Here is a 24,689-nt window from a genome sequence, read left to right on the forward strand (position 1 = left end):
AATAGAACCACTGTTTGTCAAACACAAATAGAAGTTTTACAGTTTGTACTTTTCAATATGGGTTTCATCATGTTCAGTGTCCAGAATGAGTTTATTTTTTTCTATTCTATTTTTCTTTAAAAAAAAAAAAAAGTTTTTATTGGTCTTAATACAATACCTTAAATAAAATACTTTTATAAAATACATTTTTTTTTAAAAATAATTAGGGATAAGGGAATGACACAGTCATGCAATAACCTTAATTAAGTGAAACAACCTGGAACACAAATTGATATATGCTCTTCTTTAATGCAAACGTCTTTCAAAATTTACATTTGTTATGAACACAGCTGATTGCAGTTTGCAAATCCAGAGAGTGAAGGACTTTTCAAGAGGCTTCTCTAACATTTTGGCCTGTACTACAAACACGGGTCAAGCACGTGCTCCAGCAGAGCCGAGTACCTACTTGTTGAAGAGATTCAGGCCGATGCGGTAGTGTCGCTTGCGAATAACATCATTGCTGAAGATGGGAGAATCCCAGCTGTTGCGAGTCTCTTTGTGGTAGGTCTGCTTACTTAGGGTCTGCTCTCGCAGGCTGTCTCTTGACGAGGACTCAGAGCTGCAGTTAATTGTGTCATTTGAGTTTGATGTGCTGTTGATGCTGTCATTGTCCCCATCAGAGAAGTCAGACTCCGATTTGCTCTGTCTGTTAGCTGAGCCGTTGATAGCTAAGTGGCTTTCTAACTGTCTGTGGCGGTGGCGCAGAGGTGCATCCTCGTCACGGGAGGGAGCTCGTGGTGGGGGGCCATGGGAAATGTGTTTGGGGCTTGCTTGGGATGACGTTACAATGTGGCCGTGAGGTTCATACACGGGTGGTCGTTTGACAGTGCTCCGCTCAGATCTGTCACTGAGCTCTGCAGAGCTATCACTAGGAGGTTCTATGGTCAACAGAGGAAGATGGTCCATTCTAAGACGTTGCTCTTGGCACTCTAGAGAAGGAGTGCTCCGGCAGCTCGTGTCTGTGTCACGACCCTCATCTTTGGGGTCAATAGGCCAGTAATCTTGGGAGGAGTTGACTGACCGCAACCGTAAGTCTGATTCTGTGCTAGAGGGCTGGTCCCCTGACCTCGACAAGGCAATAGAAGGGGACATGTCCTCCTCATCGATGAACAGAGTAACATCACTATAAGATGTCATTGTTTCATCTCGCATCCGTCCAGCTGCCCTGTGGTGGGACTTCACCTGATAAGGAACGTCCCCCTCCCTCTCGGAGCAGACGATAACCTCCGGGTCAGGACCCTCATCTCCTTGAAGGCTGCGACAGTTCAGAGCATCATCTATAGACTCAGCCAGAGACTTGACCTGCCTGGAAAAGGCATCCTCCAGCTCTGTGATGGCATCTGTTAGGTCACCCTGCGGTGGAGGGTGTGATGCCATGTTGGCCTGCTGGTGAACCTCTATATCGCCGCATTCAGACTGGACCATGGAGAGCGGAGTGCCATCTTCCGTCATGGACACCTGCCTCCCCTCAAAGTATGAGCTGTGCACTTTCTCGGGGCCCTCAAATGAGAGCTGCATCCTCATGTTAGACAGTACAATGCGTCTGGACATACGGTTCTCTGACATAGAACTCCTGAGACGTTCAAAGTTCTTGTTCATCTGATACTGACGGAAGGCCGTCTGAATGGTGCGAGCTGCATGCCGAGTTATGAATCGTCCACCATATTTACGCTCCAGCATCTCCACCTAGCAAAAACAGGAGTAAGTTAACCGTAAAACTGTGCCATCCACCTGATACTTAATTGGTTTTCTTAGATGTGGATGTCATTGATAATTTGCTGCTAACAATAAAGTTTTCATTTCACAGCAAAATAAAAATACATGACGCTTTGAAATTTTGTCCAAAAAGGAACTACGCAGTAAGTTGACTGCAGAATACCTGTTTATCCTGGAGGTCAGCAGAGAGCTCATAGCTCTCAGAGAGCGATCGGGACCGCTTGATGGCCTCCTCCTCAGCCTGCTTACGGAGGATGGACTGCGAGTGCTGGAGCTTAGGCCGTCGGGGCCTCTGAGGCCCAGGTTGGACCCCGTGGCTGTAAAGCGGGCTGTCAAATCGGTCGGGGCTGATGGCTGAGCCGTGAGTCACGGGGCCCTGGCCGTAGCTGGCTCCCCCATCCAAGGAAGGGCCACTCTCACTGGGCCGTGCATCCCCTTCCACACTGCAATGAGAGGAAAGGGATGAATGATTAGAGATGACAGAAGGAAAGTTAAACAATAAAATTCTAATCTTTTAAGTATTGTCTGGTTAGTTCAGGCCAGAAATGTCTCAACAGAAAGAAGCTTAAGTTAAGTCTCTGTTATATACAAACAAGTGTGATATTGCAAAAGTCAACGGAAGTGAGCTGCAGTGGGGTTGTGAATGAATCAGCATGTCCCTTTTCTGGGACGTGCCGATTCTGACATACTGGATAAACCATACTTAATTCAATTCAAAGCTGCCTGATACTAATATATAGCTCGGTAGAAATTACTAGAATACCATAGCTTTTGCTATACTACATTTAGAAAACACAAAAACAAATAACCACTTGTTATGTGGCCGCAGGGCCACTCTCCTTGCACAACTGCCTCCTTTACAAATACTGAGAAAGAAAAAAAACAAGAAGTTACTCACTCACTCTTACATTCTACCACACTAGAGGTCTGCCTCTTACGAATAGACCGTCTATTTTCAAAAAAGTGCCAGCTCTTCCTCCATATCTTGTCCACCATTCTCTCCGTCAAGTGAAGTCCAGAGTACACAGGATCCTCCAGGAACTCAACGTTTATGTCACCTCAGGGTCCAATCAGTGGCCAAGGGGAATTGCATCATATTTGGAGTAGAGACGACACACTGTTCCAATACTCGTTACAAAGTCCAGTTTAAAGAAGAGTGAGTAAATACAACTTTAGCGGTCCCTCAGAAAAACCAGAAATGCCATTCAGAGGTGCCGACCTGCTCGGTAACTAACGTCACACTACGTTTCTCCTCTTCTCTTCTCCTCTTGCGCGATTAATGCACAGTTCACTGGCAGCCTAATGTGTTTGAACTGTGACTTGACACACCCATGCAGTATACACATCAACTTCCTTTATTAGATTGCCTGAAATCAACATTCAGCAACAGCATGTCAGCTAACAGAGAGTGAAAAAAGGGGAACTGAATCTGGTTCAAAAGTTCAGCAAATATACGGTAATGTCAGTGAAAACCCCTTTGATGACTTCCAAGTACCACTTAGCATGAGCGTTTTATGATTAATAAATCACAGCAAAACTCAGCCTCAGTCTGATTTATACTTGTCAAGAAATTTGAATCACATTTACAACCCACAGCTTGTCTTTTGCTGTCTGTAGATTTCTAATTAACAGAAAAATAGCAACAGAAAAAGAAAATGTTTTCTAAATTGCAATAACTATATTTCCAAGGCTTAAGGCAAGTCATTAGTGATTAACAAATAAGCCATTTTGGAAAAAAGCACTGCTGATTTTCAACCAAACATTTCAGTGTGAAATATTAAAACACACTTCACTTGGCTGCCAAGCTATCATTAATTGTTAAGACTAGAAGAATCCAGAAAATATTCAGCCTGATTCCAGGCACTGTGAGTGCATGATTTCCATGGAAATCATACACTCACAGGACACTTTGTTAGGTACACATATACAACTGCTCTTTAATGCAAATGTCTTATCAGCCAATCATGTGGCAGAAAGTCAATCTTCTTAAGTGTGTAGATACAGTCAAAACAATCTGCTGAAGTTCACAGTGAGCATCAGAATGGGGAAGAAAGGTGATTTATGTGACTTTGAATGTGGCAAGGTTGTTCGTGCCAGACGGGCTGTTCTGAGTATTTCAGAAACTGCTGACCTGCTAGGATTTTCCCACACAACCATCTCTAGGGTTTACAGAGAATGGTCTGAAAAAAGAAAATATCCGGTGAACAGTAGTTCGCTGGGCGAAAATGCGTTGTTGATGCCAGAGATCAGAGGAGAATGACCAGACAGCTTCAAGCTGATGAGAAGGCAAAAGTAAGTCAAACATCCGCTTGTTACAACCAAGAAACGCAGAAGAGCATCTCTGAATGCACAACACATCAAACCTCGAAGCAGATGGACTACCACAGCAGAAGAACACACCAGGTGCCACTCCTGTCAGCTAAAAACAGGAGACTGAGGATACAATTTGCACAGGCTCGCCAAAATTGAACAGAAGATTTGGAAAAACTGAAAACTGAATCTCAATTTCGGCAGTGACATTCTGATGGCAGGGGCATTAACATGAAAGCGTGGATCGATCCTGCCTTGTATCAACAGTCCAGGCTGGCGGTGACATAATGGCGTGGACGATATTTTCTTGGGACACTTTGGGCCTCTTAGTATCTACTGAGCATTGTTCACACAGCACAGCCTGCCCACAGTATACCCATCTTCTGATGGCTGCTTCCAGCACAATAATGCGCCATGTCACAAAGCTCAAATAATCTCAAACTGGTTTCTGGAACATGACAATAAGGTTATTGTACTCAATGGCCTCCACAGTCACTAAATCTCAATCCAATAAAGCACCTTTGAGATGAGGTGGAACAGGAGATTCCCACCTGATCTATAAAGTTTATTTTGTTCTATAATTTCACAGTTGCTGCAGCTGACAAATCTGCAGCAACTGTATGATGCCATCAGGTCGATATGGAATAAAAAATCTCTGTGGAATGCTTCATTGATGAATTAGTTAAAGGCAGTTCTGAAGGTAAAAACGGGTCCAAACCACTATTAGCAAAGTATACCTAATATAGTGGCCCGTGAGTGCATACAGTACTGCTTTTTGCTTCCAAATGCGGTTGCAGAGTAAATTCTTGTGCATCACTGTCTGAGTGGAGATGAGCCATTCAAGGGCAGCCAAGGCCACAGTGAGATAGAACAACTTCACGGTAAGTAAATGCTTACTGACTCCCTGAGGGTAGTAAATACAGATAGTGTTTTAATATGGACCAGTGCACAACAACACAGCCAAAGACCTGGCCTTTACATAGCTGGAACAGCAGCAGTACCTAGCACAACACATTCAATATCATACTTCACTGCATAATCGCAGCTGGGACAAAATTTCCCAGCCATCTGCCAAAGCTGCCATCCCTGGAGTTAAAAGTTACACCATGTGTGCTGTCACTGTCAGAATACAGGTGGCAGTCATATTTGTTTTCTAATTTCTTCATTACTGTTGTTTGATTACTGACCTGGATAAAATGATAAGATATGAAAACATTTTTTGATGAAAATTAAAACTCAGACATTTCTACGAACATTTTCAGCCAAGCTATCCCAAACATCCATTTATTCATCAACTCATTTTAATATTTGGGCTGTTTGAAATTATATTTTGTACACCCAATTAAGTCTAAGGTCACTGGTGATCCCTCTAATTTTCATCTAGCACCATCATCAGGTCAAACTTGTGTCTTTTCTTCCTCATGTTTATGTAAAATTAGCAAGTGTTATTATGGTTACCGGTTAAAGTAAGGTGGCAAACTTACATTAGACCCAGTAGACGCTATATTAGCATAGCACTGTTAATGTGAAAATGTTAGAATGCCCATGTTAACATTTACCTGCTAACATCAGTCTGTCAGAGCCATTAGGATAGCTTTAAACCCTTGGTATCATTATGTAATGTAGTTTAAATTTTTTTTTAATCTTTTGCACCACTTTGTTGGGAATAATTGCCTTTCCATTGTTTTGCCTAATTGCTTCTGTAATTATTTATGAACCAAAATAAATTTCAACTTATGCTAATAAGACAGTATAACTGTGGGAATAAGAATTGAGTTTAATTGAAATCACTGCCAACATAAAGTGCATACCACTTTTAATAGTTACAGCAGTGCTCCTTTGGGGGATTTTTTCTGTCTCAAGCTACCAACTCCAAAAACATTCAAGAGCTCAAGTTAAAAGTATAACTGCAGTATCCCCCCCCCACCCGGACCTGCGAGCCAGCATCTTTCTTCCATTCTGTTCATTTCTCCTTCACTTTCTACCAACCTAGCATCCAGAGAGCATGTGACTGAAAATAAATGGAAGAAAGAGAGCGAGTATAAGTACTGCCGTACTGTTCTGAGGTCAGAGAAAACTGAGTGAGGTCAGCTGCCAGTGATGGAGGGAAAAAGCCGGGAAAAGGAAGAGAGTGCAGCATTTTAAGAGCTGATATTTTAAGCTACAATGGATGGTGGAAGGGGAAAAGAGCGGGAGAACTGTTACAGAGCTGGATATTAATTATATGGATGGATAGAAGTGGTTTCAAATTCATCTGAAATGAATGTTGTAGTACATTAAACTGTTGTGGTCCTTAATATGTGAGCATTGTGGAACTGCTGTTGAGTGGTGGAAAAAGCAGTGATGTCATGCCAACACCACTTCCTGATAGTGACTGTACAGGCCTTGAAATATGATCTCACAATATTAGCTTCGACTGCCCCTCCGTCTGGCTCTTTATCCACCAGGAGCCCCCCGTGAGCTCTGATGTAGGCATGGATAAGCACGTCAGCACGGCTGGCAGTGATTTTCGGCCACAGGATCCAGGGATTTGGAGGGGTGGGGGGGAATCGACAATCTCTCTTTCCTCCCAACACATCCTGAACAAACAGGCCCAGGCCCCTGCCCAGGCCTCAGCCCATTCCATCAGTCAGACCTGAGGGAGAAACATTCCTACATCCCGGAAAAGAGGAGTCACATCTACAGGAGTTCTGGGAATAGAAGAAGGCTAATGAAGTGCAGGCTGGAGTTAGAGAGGAAGAGAGCGCTGCAGTGTGGAACTAGTGGAACTTCCAAACAGCGTCACAGAGAGGACTACCAGACTAAACCCAATTCACTTGTGAATTTCAAAGCTTTACAACCACAGAAAAAAGTATTTCCACTAGCAGCATTCTGGAGAATCCTCGCTTTTCCCATTTTTCCAACTTTGAAAACATGTATGTAATGCAGTGAGATTTCATTGAACTCAAGCCAACTCATGGGGGAGTTTCTTTAAGTGTTAGCATCTGCAAAGAAAAGACCCAGAGTAGTTTACCTCATGTATATTTGAAGAAAAAAAAATGCTGCTCAAGAACAATCTAGACATTGTTATATATGGAATTACAGTACCATCAAAATTACGCGGAAAGCCAGATCTGATCTACAAAGTTTATGTTCTATAGTTTCTTTGGGGGACCTTACTATTTATAGAAATATTTGTGTGTGTGTGTGTGTGTGTGTGTGTGTGGGTGTGTGTGTGTGTGTGTGTGTGTGTGTGTGTGTGTGTGTGTGTGTGTGTGTGTGTGTAAACACAGGCTGTGAACTGACCCTTCTAATAAAATGAAACCGTGCTTCCATATTCCACTGCTCACCCCACATGCAGTGACAGCATGAGCTTCAAGCACAACAAAAGCAGATGTTTTCTCTCTTTTCAAAGTAACAGAGAGCTCAGATGCACACATCAGATCTCATTGCACACAGATGTGAGGCAATACACTTTTCAGGTAAAAGGGTTCGAGACCACACAGATACATAATGATGAAGTCCAGCATTTATATTCAAATTCCCAGAAATCACCCAGGTCTATCTGTCATTTCAGTACCAATAATTGTGCAAATGAATGACTTTTTAGCTGCTCCAAAAACACACCGAAGAGGGAGTTGGGAATTTACTTTTGGACATGGCTGTGAGTTGGAAAGCTGCTCTGGCCAGCAGACTGACAGTAATGCTCTTGACAGTTTGCAGCAGACAGTATATGGTCAACTGGAGTCTCATAAGCCTCATGACTGGTAACTACTGTAAGTGGTGTGCTTCAGATTGAGAATTTTATGATCTGAGCGTGTTGACATATTTCAAACTGCCATTTGGCATCTAATACCTGAATGTTTCTTCATGTACAGCTAACTGACTAATGATAACACTGACTGCATGGATGACTGATTGCTCAGGCTATTAAATAGCAATGCCCAAGAGAAGGAAAAAAAACTTTTTGAGAACTACAACCATAACTAAAGATAATTATTAAGTGTAAAATTCTTATTTATAAGTAAAAAACATTTTCATTTCTCTGCCAAGGAGAGAGCTGAGGCAGAGGAATTTGATAACTAAGCTGAAATGGGTATCGGCCTCGGTGGAGGACGCACTTTCCAAGTGCCCTTCTAGTTGCATCAAGCTTTCTGATTATGAGTATGATTTTTTTTTTTTTTTTTACAACATCCATCAATTACCACTTAATTTCTTCATAATAATGGGGGGGGGGGGGGGGGGGGGGTATGTAGTAGCTCAAGTACTTGGTACTTAAGAAAATCTGAAGTCAATATTACTCTCCCCTGGTAACTGCCGGTCCTCATTCTGTCTGATCATGGCATCCATCCTCCTCCCTTATGTCAAGATTCAATAACAACAACAACAACAACAACAGAGCCACTGTCATTATCTTTCAGTGATGAATAATTAAGCTATCCTCCAGCACTACGCTCAGCACCTGCCCTTGAAGATAGAGCTATGAAAAAAAGCACACAGTCATGGCCAAGTAAGTGGGAGGGCCACGACACACCACAGGAATGCCCTTCAAACGGAGCGGGGGGGGGGGGGGGGGGGCAATCCGACTCACAGATGGATTCTGTACAGTAAGACTAAACATATTATGATAGCACATGCAAACGATGACGCACAGGGAGGGCATGATCTGGTTTTAATTATAATGGAGTCAAAGCTGGAAATGGAATTTTTAAACAATTTAAAATTCAATCATTTAAAACTCAAAGCTTTACATTACGCTGTCATCACACGTGAAGCGTGTGAAATCATAAAAGAAGTGCTGGAAAATGGTGAGTGATCCAAGCTCATACCATCTCTTTTCCTCTCCTGTGTTTATTAAACAGAGGCTTATGAGGGTTAGCAGCCAGGTGTATCCTCATTCAGTGACAACACACACACACACACTAAAACAAGCACAGTTTACACTCTCCTATTACTCTTACCAGCCATTCAGCTCCAGTTCCAGCAGTGACTGCGTCTTCTCTGAGTTACACTGCAAACACCACATGCTGGCCAGCACTTGCAAGAAGATGTACTCCAAACATTAGCAGGTCTCCCCACCAATCCCCATTACTGCCAAAAAGTCTCCTCTAACAGACAGACAACTCAAAACTACCATTTGCTATAGTTTGTAGCTCTCTGCCTCTTACAGTTGTTTCCATTTCTTTGCCTTGTGATAGCTTCCTATGGATGGTAGGCATGCATGGTCAGTACTAAGTGGCAGTCTGCAATCTTTGACAGTCAAATGGAGCTCTTTCTTTTTCTCTTTCTTCCTCTCTGTCGTCAGTGTGCGGGGCTGGTAGGAGTATAAGGGGGGTGGAGGCTATGAGACAGGGGAGTGTGAGTTTCTGTCAGGGCCTGAGCAGTATGGAAGGGGGCGGGGTGCAGGGAAGGGGGTGTGAAGTGTGGAGGCTCTGTAGCTGGGCAGGACGAGAGAGATGGGGATGAAACACTTATCACGAAAGAAAGGGACACACATGACCCGCAAAGAAAATCATGTTTTTCAGGCACGTTATCAGAGAATGTAAAACTACGAAAAGGTCAGACAGAGAGTGACGGCCGAGAATAAAAGCTAAACCAATCCACTAAAAAAAAAAAAGCCAGGAGGGAGGGCAAGAGAGTGGCAGCTCAATCATGTTAAGTGCATATAGGTATAGTAGAGAAATAGGAGTGAGATGGAACAGAGAGAAATGGGAAACAGTGGCATAAAAAAAAAAGATAGTGGTTGAAGGAAACAGGGTTTGGAGTGTTTAAATGTCAGGAACCTTTTGTTAGCGCTTTTTACACAAGGAAAAGGACTGACTGGGTAGAGATGGCAAATAAAAGAGAGCACCTCTATTAATAGAGCCTTTCAGGGCTGAGAAGTGACTGTTGAGATATGCACTAAGAAAAGAGCTACAGATTCAGTGTCTTTCTGTTGCAGAAAATCACAACGGACACACAATAGGAGCTGTGTATCTTTATGTCTTCCATTTTCATTCTCCTTCAAATAAACATTGTTTCATGGATAGTGTTACACACTGCATAAAATTCCACTTGTACTGCACCATCAGTGCAAAGCTCAACAAGCCCCAAACACAAAAACTGACAGTGTCTTGTCTCCAGATTTCACAGCGTTGTTGAGACAGGCCAGAGACTAATCACTCCTCTGAGAAAAGGGGGTTGGAGTAAACTGCCTCCAAGTCAAAGGTATTTTCTATCTAATGACAACAGGCACAGGAAACAAGGGAGAATGGCTCCCACATGGGGCCAGTTTACAGGGACACCAATCATCCACAGAGGTACATGCACCAGTCTGTAAAGACAGAGATCCTGGATCCTTCTAATTACAGACCTGAACCCCTGAAATGATCACCTTGTCTGGACGGTTTTCATGTGAGGCTTTAAATGAAAGATGCAGAATGAGAGACAAAAGCAAAAGAAAGGGTTACTTAGAGAGAAAAAACAAGTGCATCTCAACATGTGTCATGGATCACAGCAGGGGAGACACATAGATTTACTTGAAATGTGTGACTCAGACAGAATGAGTATGTGCAGAAAGGCAGACAGACAGTAACTGGCCGACTGGTCTATTTCAGTGTGAGACCTTGGGCCCATACTGTGGTGGCTACAGCTGCTAATGCCTTGTGGAGCTGCAGATACTTGACTCAACTTACAGATCTCAACTATCACACAAACACACGATAAACAAAAGTGGGAACAAAAGCAATTTAAGACCTCCCTTTTTAATAAATCTGGCACCCTCATTACTCAATCAATTTTGTTAGACTTCACCCAAGAGGCAAACACAGAGGCAGGCGTTTAGTTTAGAAATATGTGTATGATTTTAGATATTAGCCCCAGCAGAGGCTTTGTTTTTTTCCTTTTTTCCCCCCTGGTGGACCACAGAGAGCAGCTAACTAGAGTTTATTTGTTTTTGACTGCGATGTGAAGTAATATTGTGGTCTCATTTTGAAGTCATGCACACGATGCATGTACGTCTGTTATGACTTTCATCATGAGGCACAGGGGCAGCATCAATTTAGGCATCAAGGAGGGTTATGCTGAAATGATCTAATTAGATATATTCCAGGTAAAACTGGGCTGTCAAAGTTTTCAGACATAGCTGTCCTGTGTAATTTTCCCCGTCTGCCTCCCTCCATGTCTCTCTCCTCCTCCTCTAGTGTTACAACGCAGTCTAGTCGTCCCGTCTGGTGAAGGCCCACTCCATCTCCTGAGCTCTGGCTGCACAACGCTTTGCTCCAGAATGATGTCATTGAGAATTCCAAGCAGAGGCCCACTCTCCGCTCATAAAACGGCATTTCTTCAACTCAATACATATGGTCTCTCTGCATTTCGGCTCCTACTCCATCACTCTCCTTCAGATCCAAACCCTCCCTTCTTTTCCTAAGAAAGTTAACTACATAACACATGGAACCAGTCCCAACAGGCCCTCACCAGTCAACTACACACCTACGGCTTTATCGGGTGTCATACCTGAGTATCATCAGGCAGAGAAAAAAAAACCTGGACTTTCCCACTGCAAAGACAATGAAAAAAGAAAGAGCAGAAGAAAAGAAACAACAGGGGAAAGTGATAGCTTCCTGGAAACTTGGTCACACGTTTGGCAGATGGTGCTCTGTCTACATGACATCATCTATCGTTTCTCATTATCTGCTTTTCCTGGATGCTGCGCGACTGAGACCTGCACTAAGAAATGGAAAATAAAATGAAAATTCAGCCCTCGCCTGGTCTGGAAACAATTAGAACAGGCTGATGTCATAGTTTGATACAACAGCATACTAAATGAGATGTAGTGGCCCAGGATAGTTTTGTGAACACAGAGGACTTTGTATAGGAGAAGAAAAAAAAAGAAAGAAACATCATTCCTCTGTAAATTCTCATGAACAAAGAATTTCTGTGCATAATAAGGGTCTGGCAGCAGATGTATAAATAGAGCTGAAATAGGAGTAATTAAAGGATATGCTGCCTCTGTTCATCACATCCTGGCAGCAAAGCTGGAGCAGATGTGTTGCCTGTGGGATCCTATGGGAATGATCAAAGATTATCAGTGGCAAGTGATGTCTGCGAGGCTTTTCTCTTTTTACTGTTTGCATATCGCTGCAGTAACGCATCCACATGCATACAAACTGAAGGCTGAATTGGAAGAGGTGACATTTGAATTTTGCTACATCACAACATTGTTTAAAGGCACGCATTACTGTTTTTTAACATCAAGTCTTATCACATCCTTTCCCCTAACGATGACTGGGTTTTAACCTTGCGATTTTTTTTTTTTTTTTTTTTTAAACGCTGACCGACGACAAGCTGACAAGTAACAAAAGTAACCAACAGCCTGGTTATAACTGCAGGCTTGCTATATTATTCTTTGAAACTTTAGTGGAAACTTTTCCATATTTGTTTGCTAAATTTGAAGCTTGAGCCATGAGACAGTTAACTTAGATTATCATTAAGACTGGATCCTCCAGCAGACTGCTCAACCTAAAATCCATAAATGAATACATTAGTTTCAATTTGTAAAAACTAAGAGGTGCTGGTAGGTCATTTTTAAAGCCTGAGTCAGAAATTCATAATCTGTTTCTGCTGCATGTGGTTTTTGTGCTATGCTCCTGCCTATAGCATCACATCTGGGCAGGCATGATAGTGGTTTCAAAGAAAATATTTCAACATAGCAGCTCAATCCCAAAATTTACTGATGTAAATCAAAAATGTGCCAGTGTGCTTAAAACTATTTATTATATTGTCAAAAATGACTTTGGGCCTGCTCAAACATGGAAAGAAGGACTTAGGTTTACTTCTAAGCCTCTTCTGGGTGGAGTGGTGTTTGGTCTTTGTGTTTGTGTGGGTGTCCTCTGGTTTATTCTTACATTTTAAAATGAAGGTCAGGTGGAGTCTCTAAGTTGCACTGAAATATGAACGCAAACATCTAGTGACTTGTTACTAGATGAGACCTGTAACTAAACAAACCTTTACTTTACAAAATCAATCATGTTTTTGTCTTCCTTTTTGTGTCTGCAGTAAAATTTTTAAAAAATGAACACTGCAAATACATGACTTCAAAACCATCGTTTTTGCATGAAGATGCCATCTCTCGCCTATAAATATAAATAGAGGTCATGGTTTTGTGTTGTTACCAGTATCAGAAGGCGGCCCTGTTTGTCCAGTTACAATATTTCCCCTTTCAGCTCACTCTATTACCAGTTACTGTATTTCTCCAAAGCTCTTCACCGTAGCCCCACCCATCAGGGACGCATACTACAGCACAGTTCTCCCCTGCTAAAAATAGACCCATGTGAGGTGACACGCTCTGGTAAACAGTGCGAGTGAGACAAAGCTGTGAAGAACAAGAGAAAGAATGCACATTAACAGAATTGGCACTGAATGCCCTGCTGACTTCATCCCATTATCGATTCCTTTGTGGCGCATCAAAGTGCAGCGTTTTTCAGTGACACACTAAAATCTTGAGGTCAACTGGAAAACAGAGTGGTACTCAGAGCAGCCATGACTGTAAATGTGACATAAGCCACAGTGGGTATAAATACTCATGGCGGTCAGGATGACTGCATTTCCAAAGAGCTGCCATGGAACGACAGAACAGACCTGAAAGTGGCTTTGCATGACTGGACCCAGTCCACAATGGGCTCTCAGAATGATATCGCCACCCACTGGTTAGGTATGATACTATATGTTCCCTTGAAGATGCATATTAGGTCGGGGTGGGGGTGGGGGGGTGGGGCAGACATGTGGTGGTGATGATGTCATTCAGGATGACCAGGGTCAGACATGTTTGCCACAGCTGCATATCAGGAGGGTGGCTGGGTTATTCAAAGGCACCAGGATGTAGCAGACCAGCTTTTTCTAGTTGAGAGATGTTGGTGGGTGGGGAGGGGGTTGGTGCAATAATCTATTTGAGGTAGCAGCAGAGTCACACCTGTCTCAAGTCACACAGACTGTGGTTTATATGCATTACAGGTCAGGAAAATGTGGCACGGCAAAGATGAGTTTGTGGCATGCAACAAGACCCCACAGCAAAGATGCCTTCTATAAATATATTCAACACATTTCTCTTTCTTTGTATCACATTTTAAGAATGTACAAAGCTATCTAGTGTGCAGTGTAAGCAACTTTGGTTTAACTAAATAAACATATTCAAAATAATTTTAGAAAATATCTCTAATGTCATGTCTAACCTTCCTAACAGCACCATGCTGGCCAATCAATCATCAAACAGACTCCCGATTTATTGCCAAACACTTAAAATCACGTCTTGCTTCCTTCCCTGGAGCGATCTATCAATATTATCTCAGATTAAAAATATATAATCATTTGACATAAACCACACTTGTTCCCAAAATAATTATTTGTGCTTGCACTTTTGAGCATGCACTGTATGTGTATCTCACAATGCAATCATTTTAGAGCCATGAGCTAAGTCAAATCATTGAACTGGGTAAATTGACTTCAAGGCTTACAATGATAATAATTGCTGTTTCAATCAGATTCCATTCTTCGCCGACAGCAACAGAGATCTGATTAAATAGCTGATGATCTCGAACACGTTGTGTTGCTCAATCATTCAAACCGCTCACAAGATTTCATTAGCAGTCAAGCAAGAAATGATGTTGTGGTTTAGAGGTGATTGTGGTATAATTAAGTGTCTAGTGAAGAGACATGCTAATTGCATGGAAGGTTTTGAATCCATGTCTTCTTTCAAATGTACGGTTCAGCGTCAATAAAGAAACACGCTCGACCGTTTAAATAAATCATCTACATAATTTGCTTACATTATGTCGAAGATGATGGAGACTAAAGAGAGACGGATAAAGTGAGGAGACGCAAATTGAAATCTCGACATTCCTATAATACTTAGACTGCTTACATTCCACCGCCACTCACCTCTTCACACACAGCTGTCTAATCACTTTAACAGAACTTGCCTCACTTTGTTTTCCTACAGGCCTGAACTCCCCAGTCAAGACTCCAGTTTCTTGCCATGCTTTGCTGCCCTTCCCTAAAGCAAAGCAAACTGCCTCCATGGCACCTGAAGCCCACAGAATAAACACTACGACTAAGCTTCAATGTGCCCTAAGGAGGGCCTTCCCACTCGGCCATATACACTGGCACAAGCCATTGTTTGTACTGGCACTGCATGTAAAGGCGGCCTCTCTCATGTCTGCTTCTTTACGCCTTTCAGATTCTGCTCCACTTGGAAGTGAGAGCATAAAATGTATTTCATTTTAATGCCCCTCATTAGGCTGACAGGGAAGGAATCATTCAGGAAACCCAATGTTATTTCAGGAGAAAAGAAAAAGGAGAACTGAATACAGATGTGGGGAAATTGAGACAGCTATGAGTATCTGCTGCTCCAATACTGGGAATAATTTTAACAAAGAAATTCAAGTCACAGATGCCACAGAAGAGCTCTTACTGTAAAGATTAATGTAATTTCAAGCTTAGCTCCATTCTAATCAAATTGACCAAAGCACTGACAAAAGAAACTCAGAAAAAGAATCAAAATACACGAATCAAACAAGGAGAAATATTTGTTAATGCACTGGAAAGGAAATCTAAATTGATTTGCCACTGCAAGTTCATTGGGTACGAACTTCTTCCATTGATTGTTTTAGTCTCTAAAGAGACAGGCAGCACTGAAAGTTAGTGAGCAGGACTGCTGTATCAGGATCCCAGCTGTCAAAGGAAATCCTGACTGTTCTGTTTTGCTTTTCCCCTTTTTTCAAAAACTTTGCACATCTAAGCAGAAACCCCAGATCAGCCACAGAATTAACATGAGAAAACTCAAGATGGGTTTACATGTTATGAGAGCTTTTCCCTGCCGTAATGAAAACTTAATCAGTTGTATTTAAATATTAATTGAAAGCCACAGTTGAAAGCACCTCAACAATGGAAGCAAAATTAAACAAAATAATTCATGACCCCCACCTGTCTTCCTGCAGAGACATGCATGTCAAAGTATTCATATCTTGACAATGAGCCTAAAGTTCAGAAGTTATAAAAGTTGAAAAATTACAAACTGGTCATGATTCTTTTTTTTTTTTCTTTTCTTTTTTTTGTTTCAAAGCCACAGACAACAAGGAAGCAATCAATCACAGAACAAAAGCACAGAGATAATGCATCCTCGATCTACGCTCCTTTTCCTCACAAGTGTGAAAGGAAGCTGAGAAAACCTTTTGTGCAGGTCACGAGAGTGCTGAGAAATGGATTCATGTTGACATATTCCAGTGGAACAAGATATCCTGAATGTGCAAGTTCCATTCATACCACATTTCCACAAGACCTGGTAGGTGCATGTCAGCAGATCTTATGTTTCAACATACACTCCATTCAGGCAGTCTGGGTAGGACATGCAGCCCAGTTTAACAGTGATGGAGACTTTCTGAGAATAGCATGCGGAGTCAAATTCATGAGGAGCGATTATGCAGCACCGTGTTTATCGTATAATTTCTCTAAATGCCTCCTGTAACCTCCTCCTGAGACAGTGCCAAAGCATTTTACAAGAAAAGAAGGTCACACGTGGGTACAGGCTACGGATTAATTTGCCATCTCAGTGACAAACTACTTGACACTAACAGAGGTTAATGATATTTGGCTTCCATTTAATTCACACACAATCAAAGCATATTTGATGGCTACGAACTCACAGGGGAAGTCAATAACAACTAGTCCTTTAGGAGCAAGATGCAAAACAGACAGCCAGCCGTATCATGTATTAACACAAAGCTTGAAACAGACAGATTCCCATCATTTCAAAGGAATAGGTTAAAAGGAAAAAAATATATCTGCTACCTGTCCTTGGAGGCTGGATTTACACCCTATAAAGCTTTCAGTCTTATTGATTCAAAGTATGTCTTTGTAGGCTGCAGGGCCCATCGATCTGTAAACCATCAATTACTTATTGAAGGCACCCGTTTGGTTTTCTGAGCCTACAGGACAAAACACTAAGATGTTATACAGCTGGATCTTTCTATTACAAACTGCAATAATGTTAAGACATGTTGGTTTATCGGTGTGAAAAATAAAAATACCAGTCAATACTGATAGGGACTCATTTTTGTTTTCCATGATACAGTACAGATTTCCAAAATAAACAGGTTTGGGCGAGGATAGAAACACAGGGGGCCAGAAAGGATGTTTCGCCATCTCCCATTTTCTATTTTCTTGAGAACTCAAGGGTGTAACAAGGAGACTGAAGTGTCTCAACATGCTGGTTTGGTGCTCTTTTTATTCAATAAAGAACTGTCAGGACAAATTGTAATCGCTTGAACTTCCTTATAGCCTCTAGGGTCAATAAAAAGCAGGAGGCTGTATCGGTGGAGAGTAATTCCCACACCCACATGGGAATCTATGATGGACATAAAAATCAACAGGATCCAAATGAGAATGTTTTCTCTTTTGGTGGAGTCCATTTCCTTAATTTTATTCCCTTTTTTTTTTATACTGGCTTGGCAGAACTTGGGCCAAAATATGGTGGGAAAAAAAAAATTATATTTAGTCTTTGGGAAAGAGCAGGAGACACAGTTTTCCATCTGTAAAACCGACAACTTTATTTCCAGGTCTGGAGTCATGAGTTTATATCACATTCGGGGTAAGGCCAGGTAGTTAAACACATCATACAGAAGCATGAAAACAGTGGGAAGCAAAAACACAGTTAATTCACTTATGACAAGTGAGGTCATTTAGGTGCATTTAGTTTGTTATTCATTAGCTACAATTCCAATAACTGGAACAATCGTTGATCCAGATCTATTTGGCAGACTACCTGAGTTGGCTAAGGAAATACATTTTATATACTCTTCTTTACTAATTTTCCAAGAGATTATCAGCATCCCAGTCACATCTTTACACTAAATTAAAAGCCAAGGCCAGCAAGAAGCTAAACCATCATAACAACTGGAAACAGTTAGCCTGCCTTTATTCAGAGGTTAAATACTTAGCAGCTTCTCTGACGCTCACCAATTATCCATATTTTCTGTCTTTATGCAGAACAAAGCAAAGTGGCTCCTGATTCAAGCTTCATATTTAGAATGCAGATTTAACAAAGGCTGTTCCTTTATTCTTAAGCCCAGGTATGGATAAATGATAGGGGACATTCGTGTTACCGGATTTAACACCAAGAAACAAATATAACACACAGCATTTCTTTAGCATTAGTAAACTTATTTTGAATTGTTAAATATATTCAATTAATGATCCACAGATATGAAAATGAACAGTAGTGAAAATGCTTTGTTGAAAGCTCATGCACAGTTTAGGTGACCGCACAGAAGTGCAGACATGGTGAAGGCTTTCATTATACTGAAGGGAACTCAGTCTAGTCTGTCAATGTCAGCTTTCTATGTACTTTGTCATCACTGCTGTTCAACAAATCCACTGTGTAAAATAAGGTCAACCCCCGCACTTAAACTTTACCGAAACTGTACAGCCTGCTACAACAATCCTGCAGTAACAGCCGAGAGGAGCCATTCCAGAGGGAGGGACATAACATCCTCAAACCAACCATGATAACAGGATGAGATACTCTTCCTTCTATAATCTGTTTATATGTTTGGAGCTGAGCACTTACAGCTCAGTCTTTAGTGCTTCAGGTTCCACAGGAGGGCCACTGTGAGTGTGACAGGTCACACTGTTGTCTGCTAAACCTTCTGTTCAAGCACACAAACATCTGGCCAGTATAAGGTAAATTCTTCCACAAGATGCTTCTCTGCTTCATGCTTAAAAAAAAAAAAAAAAGAAAGGAAAAGAAAAGAAAACAGAAACTGTTCATATTTTAACAGTTTCCCATGTGGACAATTTTTTTGCAATTACAGTGCATTTGATGATGAAACACCAAGAAATTCTCTGTAATAAAAAAACTATTGAGATTCATACCTGCCACACGATGCCTAATTGTCCCAGAAGGGAATTCTGAATTTTTTCTGCTATACAATAATTTAGCAACATCCTGTCAGGGATAACAACACATGTGACGTGATGGCATGTAAACACAAGACAGTGATACAAATGGACTGAGGGAAAGAGAGAGGAAGGGGTGAGTTGCATGTGATGTAAAAAAAAATGCAAAGTTTGCATACACTGAGTACAGTGCAGCTCTGTATTCTCATGTTCAGTAAAAGGGGGGGGGGGGGGGGGTAAAGCAGTCACGGTGAGTGCATCTAGTAGGTTCTAACGATGTCCTCATCAAGCCATCCATTCTGTTAATAGGACTAATGACAGGATGAACGAGTGGACAAAGCACACAGGCCCCTCATAAACAGCAAAAAAAGATCAGAGGCCATCGAAGATCTGGCTATAGGCTGAAAATACATCAACAGGATGTGCCTTATGAGCAACACAATCAGCAGGAATGTGCAGAGTCTCAGCCTGAAAATGAGTCTTCTCCAGTAAAAAGGTCTCAGAGATGGCAAATCATGTTTAAATATAACAGAGTAACACACATTAGAGTAACATCAAACTACAATGCAGCAGCTACAACTCTAAATCATGTACACTCCATATAGTCACAGCTTAAAGTTCTCATTTTACTATTCCAATTTCAATTATTCTGTTGATTAAGTTTCCAAACAATAAATAAAAAGGGTATTACAGTTTGATGCAGCACATCATATCTTCACATACCAGTAAGCTTGATTTAATATATATATATATATATATATATATATATATATATATATATATATATATATATATATATATATATATATATATATTAAACAAAATTTGTTGGTAATTGATTGATCATGCATGTATCCCAGCCTGACACACACCTGTGGAGCTGGAATATGTAAACCGCTGAGATCTCCTGAACCTGCACTTCACAGCTAGGATAGGTCACACTCACACACACTCACACACACACACACACACACCTCCAGAGGAGAGCCCACCTACCTCCACACATCTGCTTCCCAGTTGGTCCATACAGCATCAAATAAGGGCCAGGCTCCGATGACAAACTGCTACTGCTCTTTAGAGAAAGTTGAGGTGACCGCAGTTACTGGAAAACTAAATGTTTTTGTTCTTAGTCTCCACTCAGACAGGACTAGGAACCTCCATCTGAATAATTTACTTTCTGCTAATCAGCACATTCCCCTAAACGTCAATGAAAAGAGGAGGCTCTCCGCGCACTGAACACCCTCCTCCTGCCTCACTTATCAGCTTTGTGCCTCACAGCCTCTATTTCTTTGAATCTCTTCTTCCTTTCTTTAGTCAACCTCTCTCTCTCCCTCCCCTTCTCTCTCTACCATCAGCTGCCTTCTTACTCTCACATCCAAACATGTCTCTGCCCTGGTCTGTGGTCATTTATTCAGCTGCTGTGTTGATGTCTGTAAATCAGTGGGGGCATGTTTGGAGCCTGCGTGCCACAGCTCTACAAGGTCACCATTATTTTTTTTCTTCCTTTCCCCCCCCTCTCCTCTTTAGGACACATAGCGTTGCCAAAGGGAAAATCTGAGCACTCAACCAGAACACATCCTCAGACAGCCAGAGCATCTGCAGTTAGATAACAGGTTGTCTAACAGGATCTTTAAATCTGAGGCAAAATAAGAATTCCATTCAGATTACGTTACATGTTTAAGGTTTCAAGAAGAAGTGAAAAATTACTTTCTGTGGCCATTCATCTTTTCCATTTCAGGAAAGGAAACGCTGTGGCATTTCACCCTGAGGGAGCTCACACTGTATCTCTGTGGCTTCACTGGCTTTTGTTTCCTGCAGTTACCATTTCTTCTCAATAAGAGAAGAATTTTCCATTAAAAAAAGAAAAAGAGGAAATAAAAAATATTTAAAAGTATGTAATTATTTTAAATGAGAAAAAAATACAAAGGGGCAAAAAAAAAAAAAAGACCCATGGTTTCTGTATTAGGGAAAAAAAGAAAAAATCAGGACATAAATCCATTTCATCACAATAAAAAGCAGTTATTTTTATTTTTTGGCTTCCAGATAATATGAAACAGTTAAGTAAGCCTTGGTAGTTAAGCTCAGTATCAGCAATCTGGGAGAAAAGCCAGAGAACCAGGCTATAAGACTGCAGTAGCCACTGTGGGACTCCAGACAAGGCAAGAGCCCCCATCTGCCTTAATTTGTCTTTTCTCCTTTCTCTGATGAGTCACAATGGAATTCAGGTCTACTCGTTTATTTGACTTTTAATGTCTCCCATTGTTTAATTTCTTAGCTCTCTGCCCTTGACTTACTCACAGTGGAAAGCCCGACTAGCATGACTCTGCGCCCATTAGACAACTCTGACTGTTTCTCAGTTTCTTCATGGAGAATGCAGCCAAACCCACGGACTATCCACACAGTGGGAGGGAGATTAACATAAGACCTCTATCAAGTAGTCACAGGAGATTTTCTCAGTCCTTGAGGCTGTTCACCGTCCTGAAGTCTTTTTACCAACAGATGGTGCTGGTGTACAGTTCACTGTATAAAGAATGATGCTGGGTTTAGGGCTATATGACTGATTAATAGAGTCCCACTCATCTTTATCAAGACGGGGGAGGAAAAAAGTTGATGTAATGTAGAGCAGCAGGAGGAGAGTTATTGCAAAAAGCTGGGAAAAGTGTGTATATATACTTATATATATATAAGAATTTAGAGCAAGGGCAACACAAAGCAAGGGAGTGGAAATTACTTAGCTCCTAAGAGAGCTTATTTAAACTGCAGGCAGACATGTTCAGTTTGATCTATTTGACGTGACTGGTCTGAATTTATTGGAAAGGAGTGATTTCGCCTTGAGGCAACAGTTTGTTGTGATTTGGCGCTATATAAATAAAATTGAATTGAATTGAATTGAATTGATTTCTGGTGAAAAACTGACACCTAATTAAAAAACCAAAAACCCCAAGAATGATAGTAATAATTATCAATAATTAAAAAATTGTGAATAATGTATTAAGCTAGCCATATCTGGATGGAAATTAAGTGACCAACATTTTTTTTCATAACAAGGTGCTGAACAAGTGAGGAATGATCATAACTGTTTATTAGCAGCTTGGAACTGCTGGAATAATTTTTCTTTCCATTATTTTCCTTTGTTATTTGTTTTCTTTTAGTAATAGTGTTCATTACTAGAATATGTTATGGCAAAAGGGATAAAGGTGTTATAAACATTTTCAGTCTAAATCTTTTTGGTTATGGTTTGGTCTTTTATGTTGTAAAATTGTTAATAAAAGACCAAAATACATACGTACTACTACTTCTACTACTATGATGGGCAGTGAATGGTACAGACATTTAGGTCTCTGTGAACGGTTCCTCATAGATTGAAAGCGGGAGTTATCACAATTACGTGCACGTGCACAGATCTCTGAGGCCAGTTGTCAAGGCAACAGCAAAAAAAAATAAAATAAAAAAGCACTGTCCATACCGTTAGAAAATATGGATAATATGTGAATGTGTGTATGAAATCATCAACCTCCACTTACACATAGTCCAAACCAATTAGTCCAACCACGATAAACATTTAACTTTAATGACTGTTTACCGGATGCAGCCCCAGCCTCCCTGACAACATGCTTATTTCACTCTCACACAGGGACATGTGCTAATTCCACAAATCCTAGGCACACACGATGAATGTGAGTAAAATCTACTTTATAATCAAATATTAATTGGTGGGGAAAAAAATTCAAATCAGCTAGCTGTGCCACATGGTATACAGAGAGAGTATATCTCAGACCTAATTTATATTCTTATATTAGCACTGAAAACCTTGGAGAATGATGTTCAGATTTTTAGCCTTCTGCCAAAATCAGTATTTTATCCTTTTTTTTTTAACCTGTGAACTGTCAGCTGAGAGAGAGCTAAATGCCCCCAAAGGAAGCACTCTGTTTGACAGCACAAATGCACTGGCATAGCATTATAAACTCCCCCTCCCATCTCTTGACCCTTCCCCACCTTGCTCATTTCTGTCATTAAAAAAAAAAAAAAAAAAAAAAAAAAAAAACACAACAAAAACCCCCAAAACACACTGGATAGTCACAGTCTGCTTTTTCACTGAAAAGAGTTTGTGGATTAGCACCAATTATCAGGCTGAGCTCAGGAGGTGCAGCTTGTTCACAGCTGAGCTTCAGCTCTTTGGACCAACAGTGATGCAGGTAAATGACTGTACACACGCTAAATCCCATTCATAGCAAACCACTGCAAGAGATTAACAATGAAAATATGAAACCACGGGCACATGGGCGAGCTGAGGGTGCATACCACTGATCTTCTGAGCAGTGTCATCCAAGTTTGAACCCCAGCTGAGTGAACCATTTGCTGCATGTCAATCCTTACTCTCTTTCCAAGTATTTTCTGTCTCTCTCTCTCTCTCATTATCAATAAAGCTCCAAAAATGAAATATTTTAAATCAAGATATAGAAAGCAAGCCCGGCAGCCTGCAGCAGAACGCCAAATTCCAGCCACACAATGATGATCTGCTCTCTTTCATTCTACATCTCCTATATATTTGAAAGTTACTCAATCAGCCTGATGCATACAAAATGAGTCTGCATGGGTGCATATGTGCATGTGCAATAACACATGACAAAAAAATAAATAAATAAAAGGCCACAAAATGCAGAGTGTGTCTATAAGAGCTGCAGTGCAGCAGCATGAGCTCATCACTCTTCCCCCTCCTCCTTCACGGCCCCCCTCCAATCTCACCCCTCCTCTTGCTCACCATTACATAAGTTAATACAGCACACATGCTCATTATTCTCCAGGCAGGCGCTGTAAAGAGATGCAAAGGAATATGTCATCAAAAGTAGTATAAAAGCAAAAAAAAAAAAAAAAAAGGCACAGAAAGCAACAGCGACCGTGTTTCTCTCTGAGCTTTCACTGTCCCTGACTGATCACAAAGAGCAGAGCAGAGCAACACATATTTCGGCCCCTGCTTTAATCACACAGAAAGTGCAGAAAAATGAAGACTAGAAACATGGCATTTTTTCCACAAATGCATGCATTTCTGTTTAGTGCATTTTTGCACATCAGACACTCCAGTAAACACCATGAACACGAAACGTGTCTCCAGAGGGTAGCTTTCTTAAGCATTAGAGTAAACAAACTTGCTTATTAGCATTTCAAAAGCTGCACAGCTTAACATGAGCAGTGTAGATACTGCAGCACAGGCAATGTTCCCAAATATATTCTCCCATAATGTTACAACCCTGCAGCAATAGGGGGTGAAAAGACGGTAAGAGCCTGTCCCTTATACCTACACTACACATGCACATTTATTACTGTGATGTTCAAACGTCTTCTCAGCACAACCGGGTGAACAACTATTATGAACAATGATTATTTCTTAAGTTAATATAAAGAGAATAAAACTTTTTTTTTTTTCACAGAATACTTATGTCCCTCTGGTAAAGACATGAATCTAAATTATTCAGTGGTTTGTGGATACCGACTGTCTAAAGCCAGCTTTAGACATCAAACCACAAAACGAAACTTTAGACATCAGGCTTCTAAACAAAACTAGACAAAATAATGCATCAAGGTCTTTTTCTGGTCAACCGCACTTCATACTGTGAAAGTCAGCCCATTAAAAAGATCCCATACACAGAGATGCAGTGTGAAGCTATTTTCTAGCAGATAAAAACATTTGATTAAGCGTGAAGGTAAAAATAAAGTTT

The 24,689-nt window shown here is 41.0% G+C and overlaps 1 protein-coding gene across 1 annotated transcript in view; it reads right to left on the reverse strand.

The window, feature by feature from the left end:
- Window positions 1-24,689, reverse strand: part of LOC115782662 (IQ motif and SEC7 domain-containing protein 1) — a 101,803-nt gene that overhangs the window by 12,724 nt on the left and 64,390 nt on the right. Inside the window, 2 exon segments of the mRNA XM_075074382.1 lie at window positions 446-1,725; window positions 1,919-2,198. Coding sequence (XP_074930483.1) covers window positions 446-1,725; window positions 1,919-2,198 — 1,560 coding nt within the window.

This window comes from Archocentrus centrarchus, chromosome 7 (genome assembly GCF_007364275.1).
Source record: "Archocentrus centrarchus isolate MPI-CPG fArcCen1 chromosome 7, fArcCen1, whole genome shotgun sequence".
Classification (NCBI taxonomy): domain Eukaryota; kingdom Metazoa; phylum Chordata; class Actinopteri; order Cichliformes; family Cichlidae; genus Archocentrus; species Archocentrus centrarchus.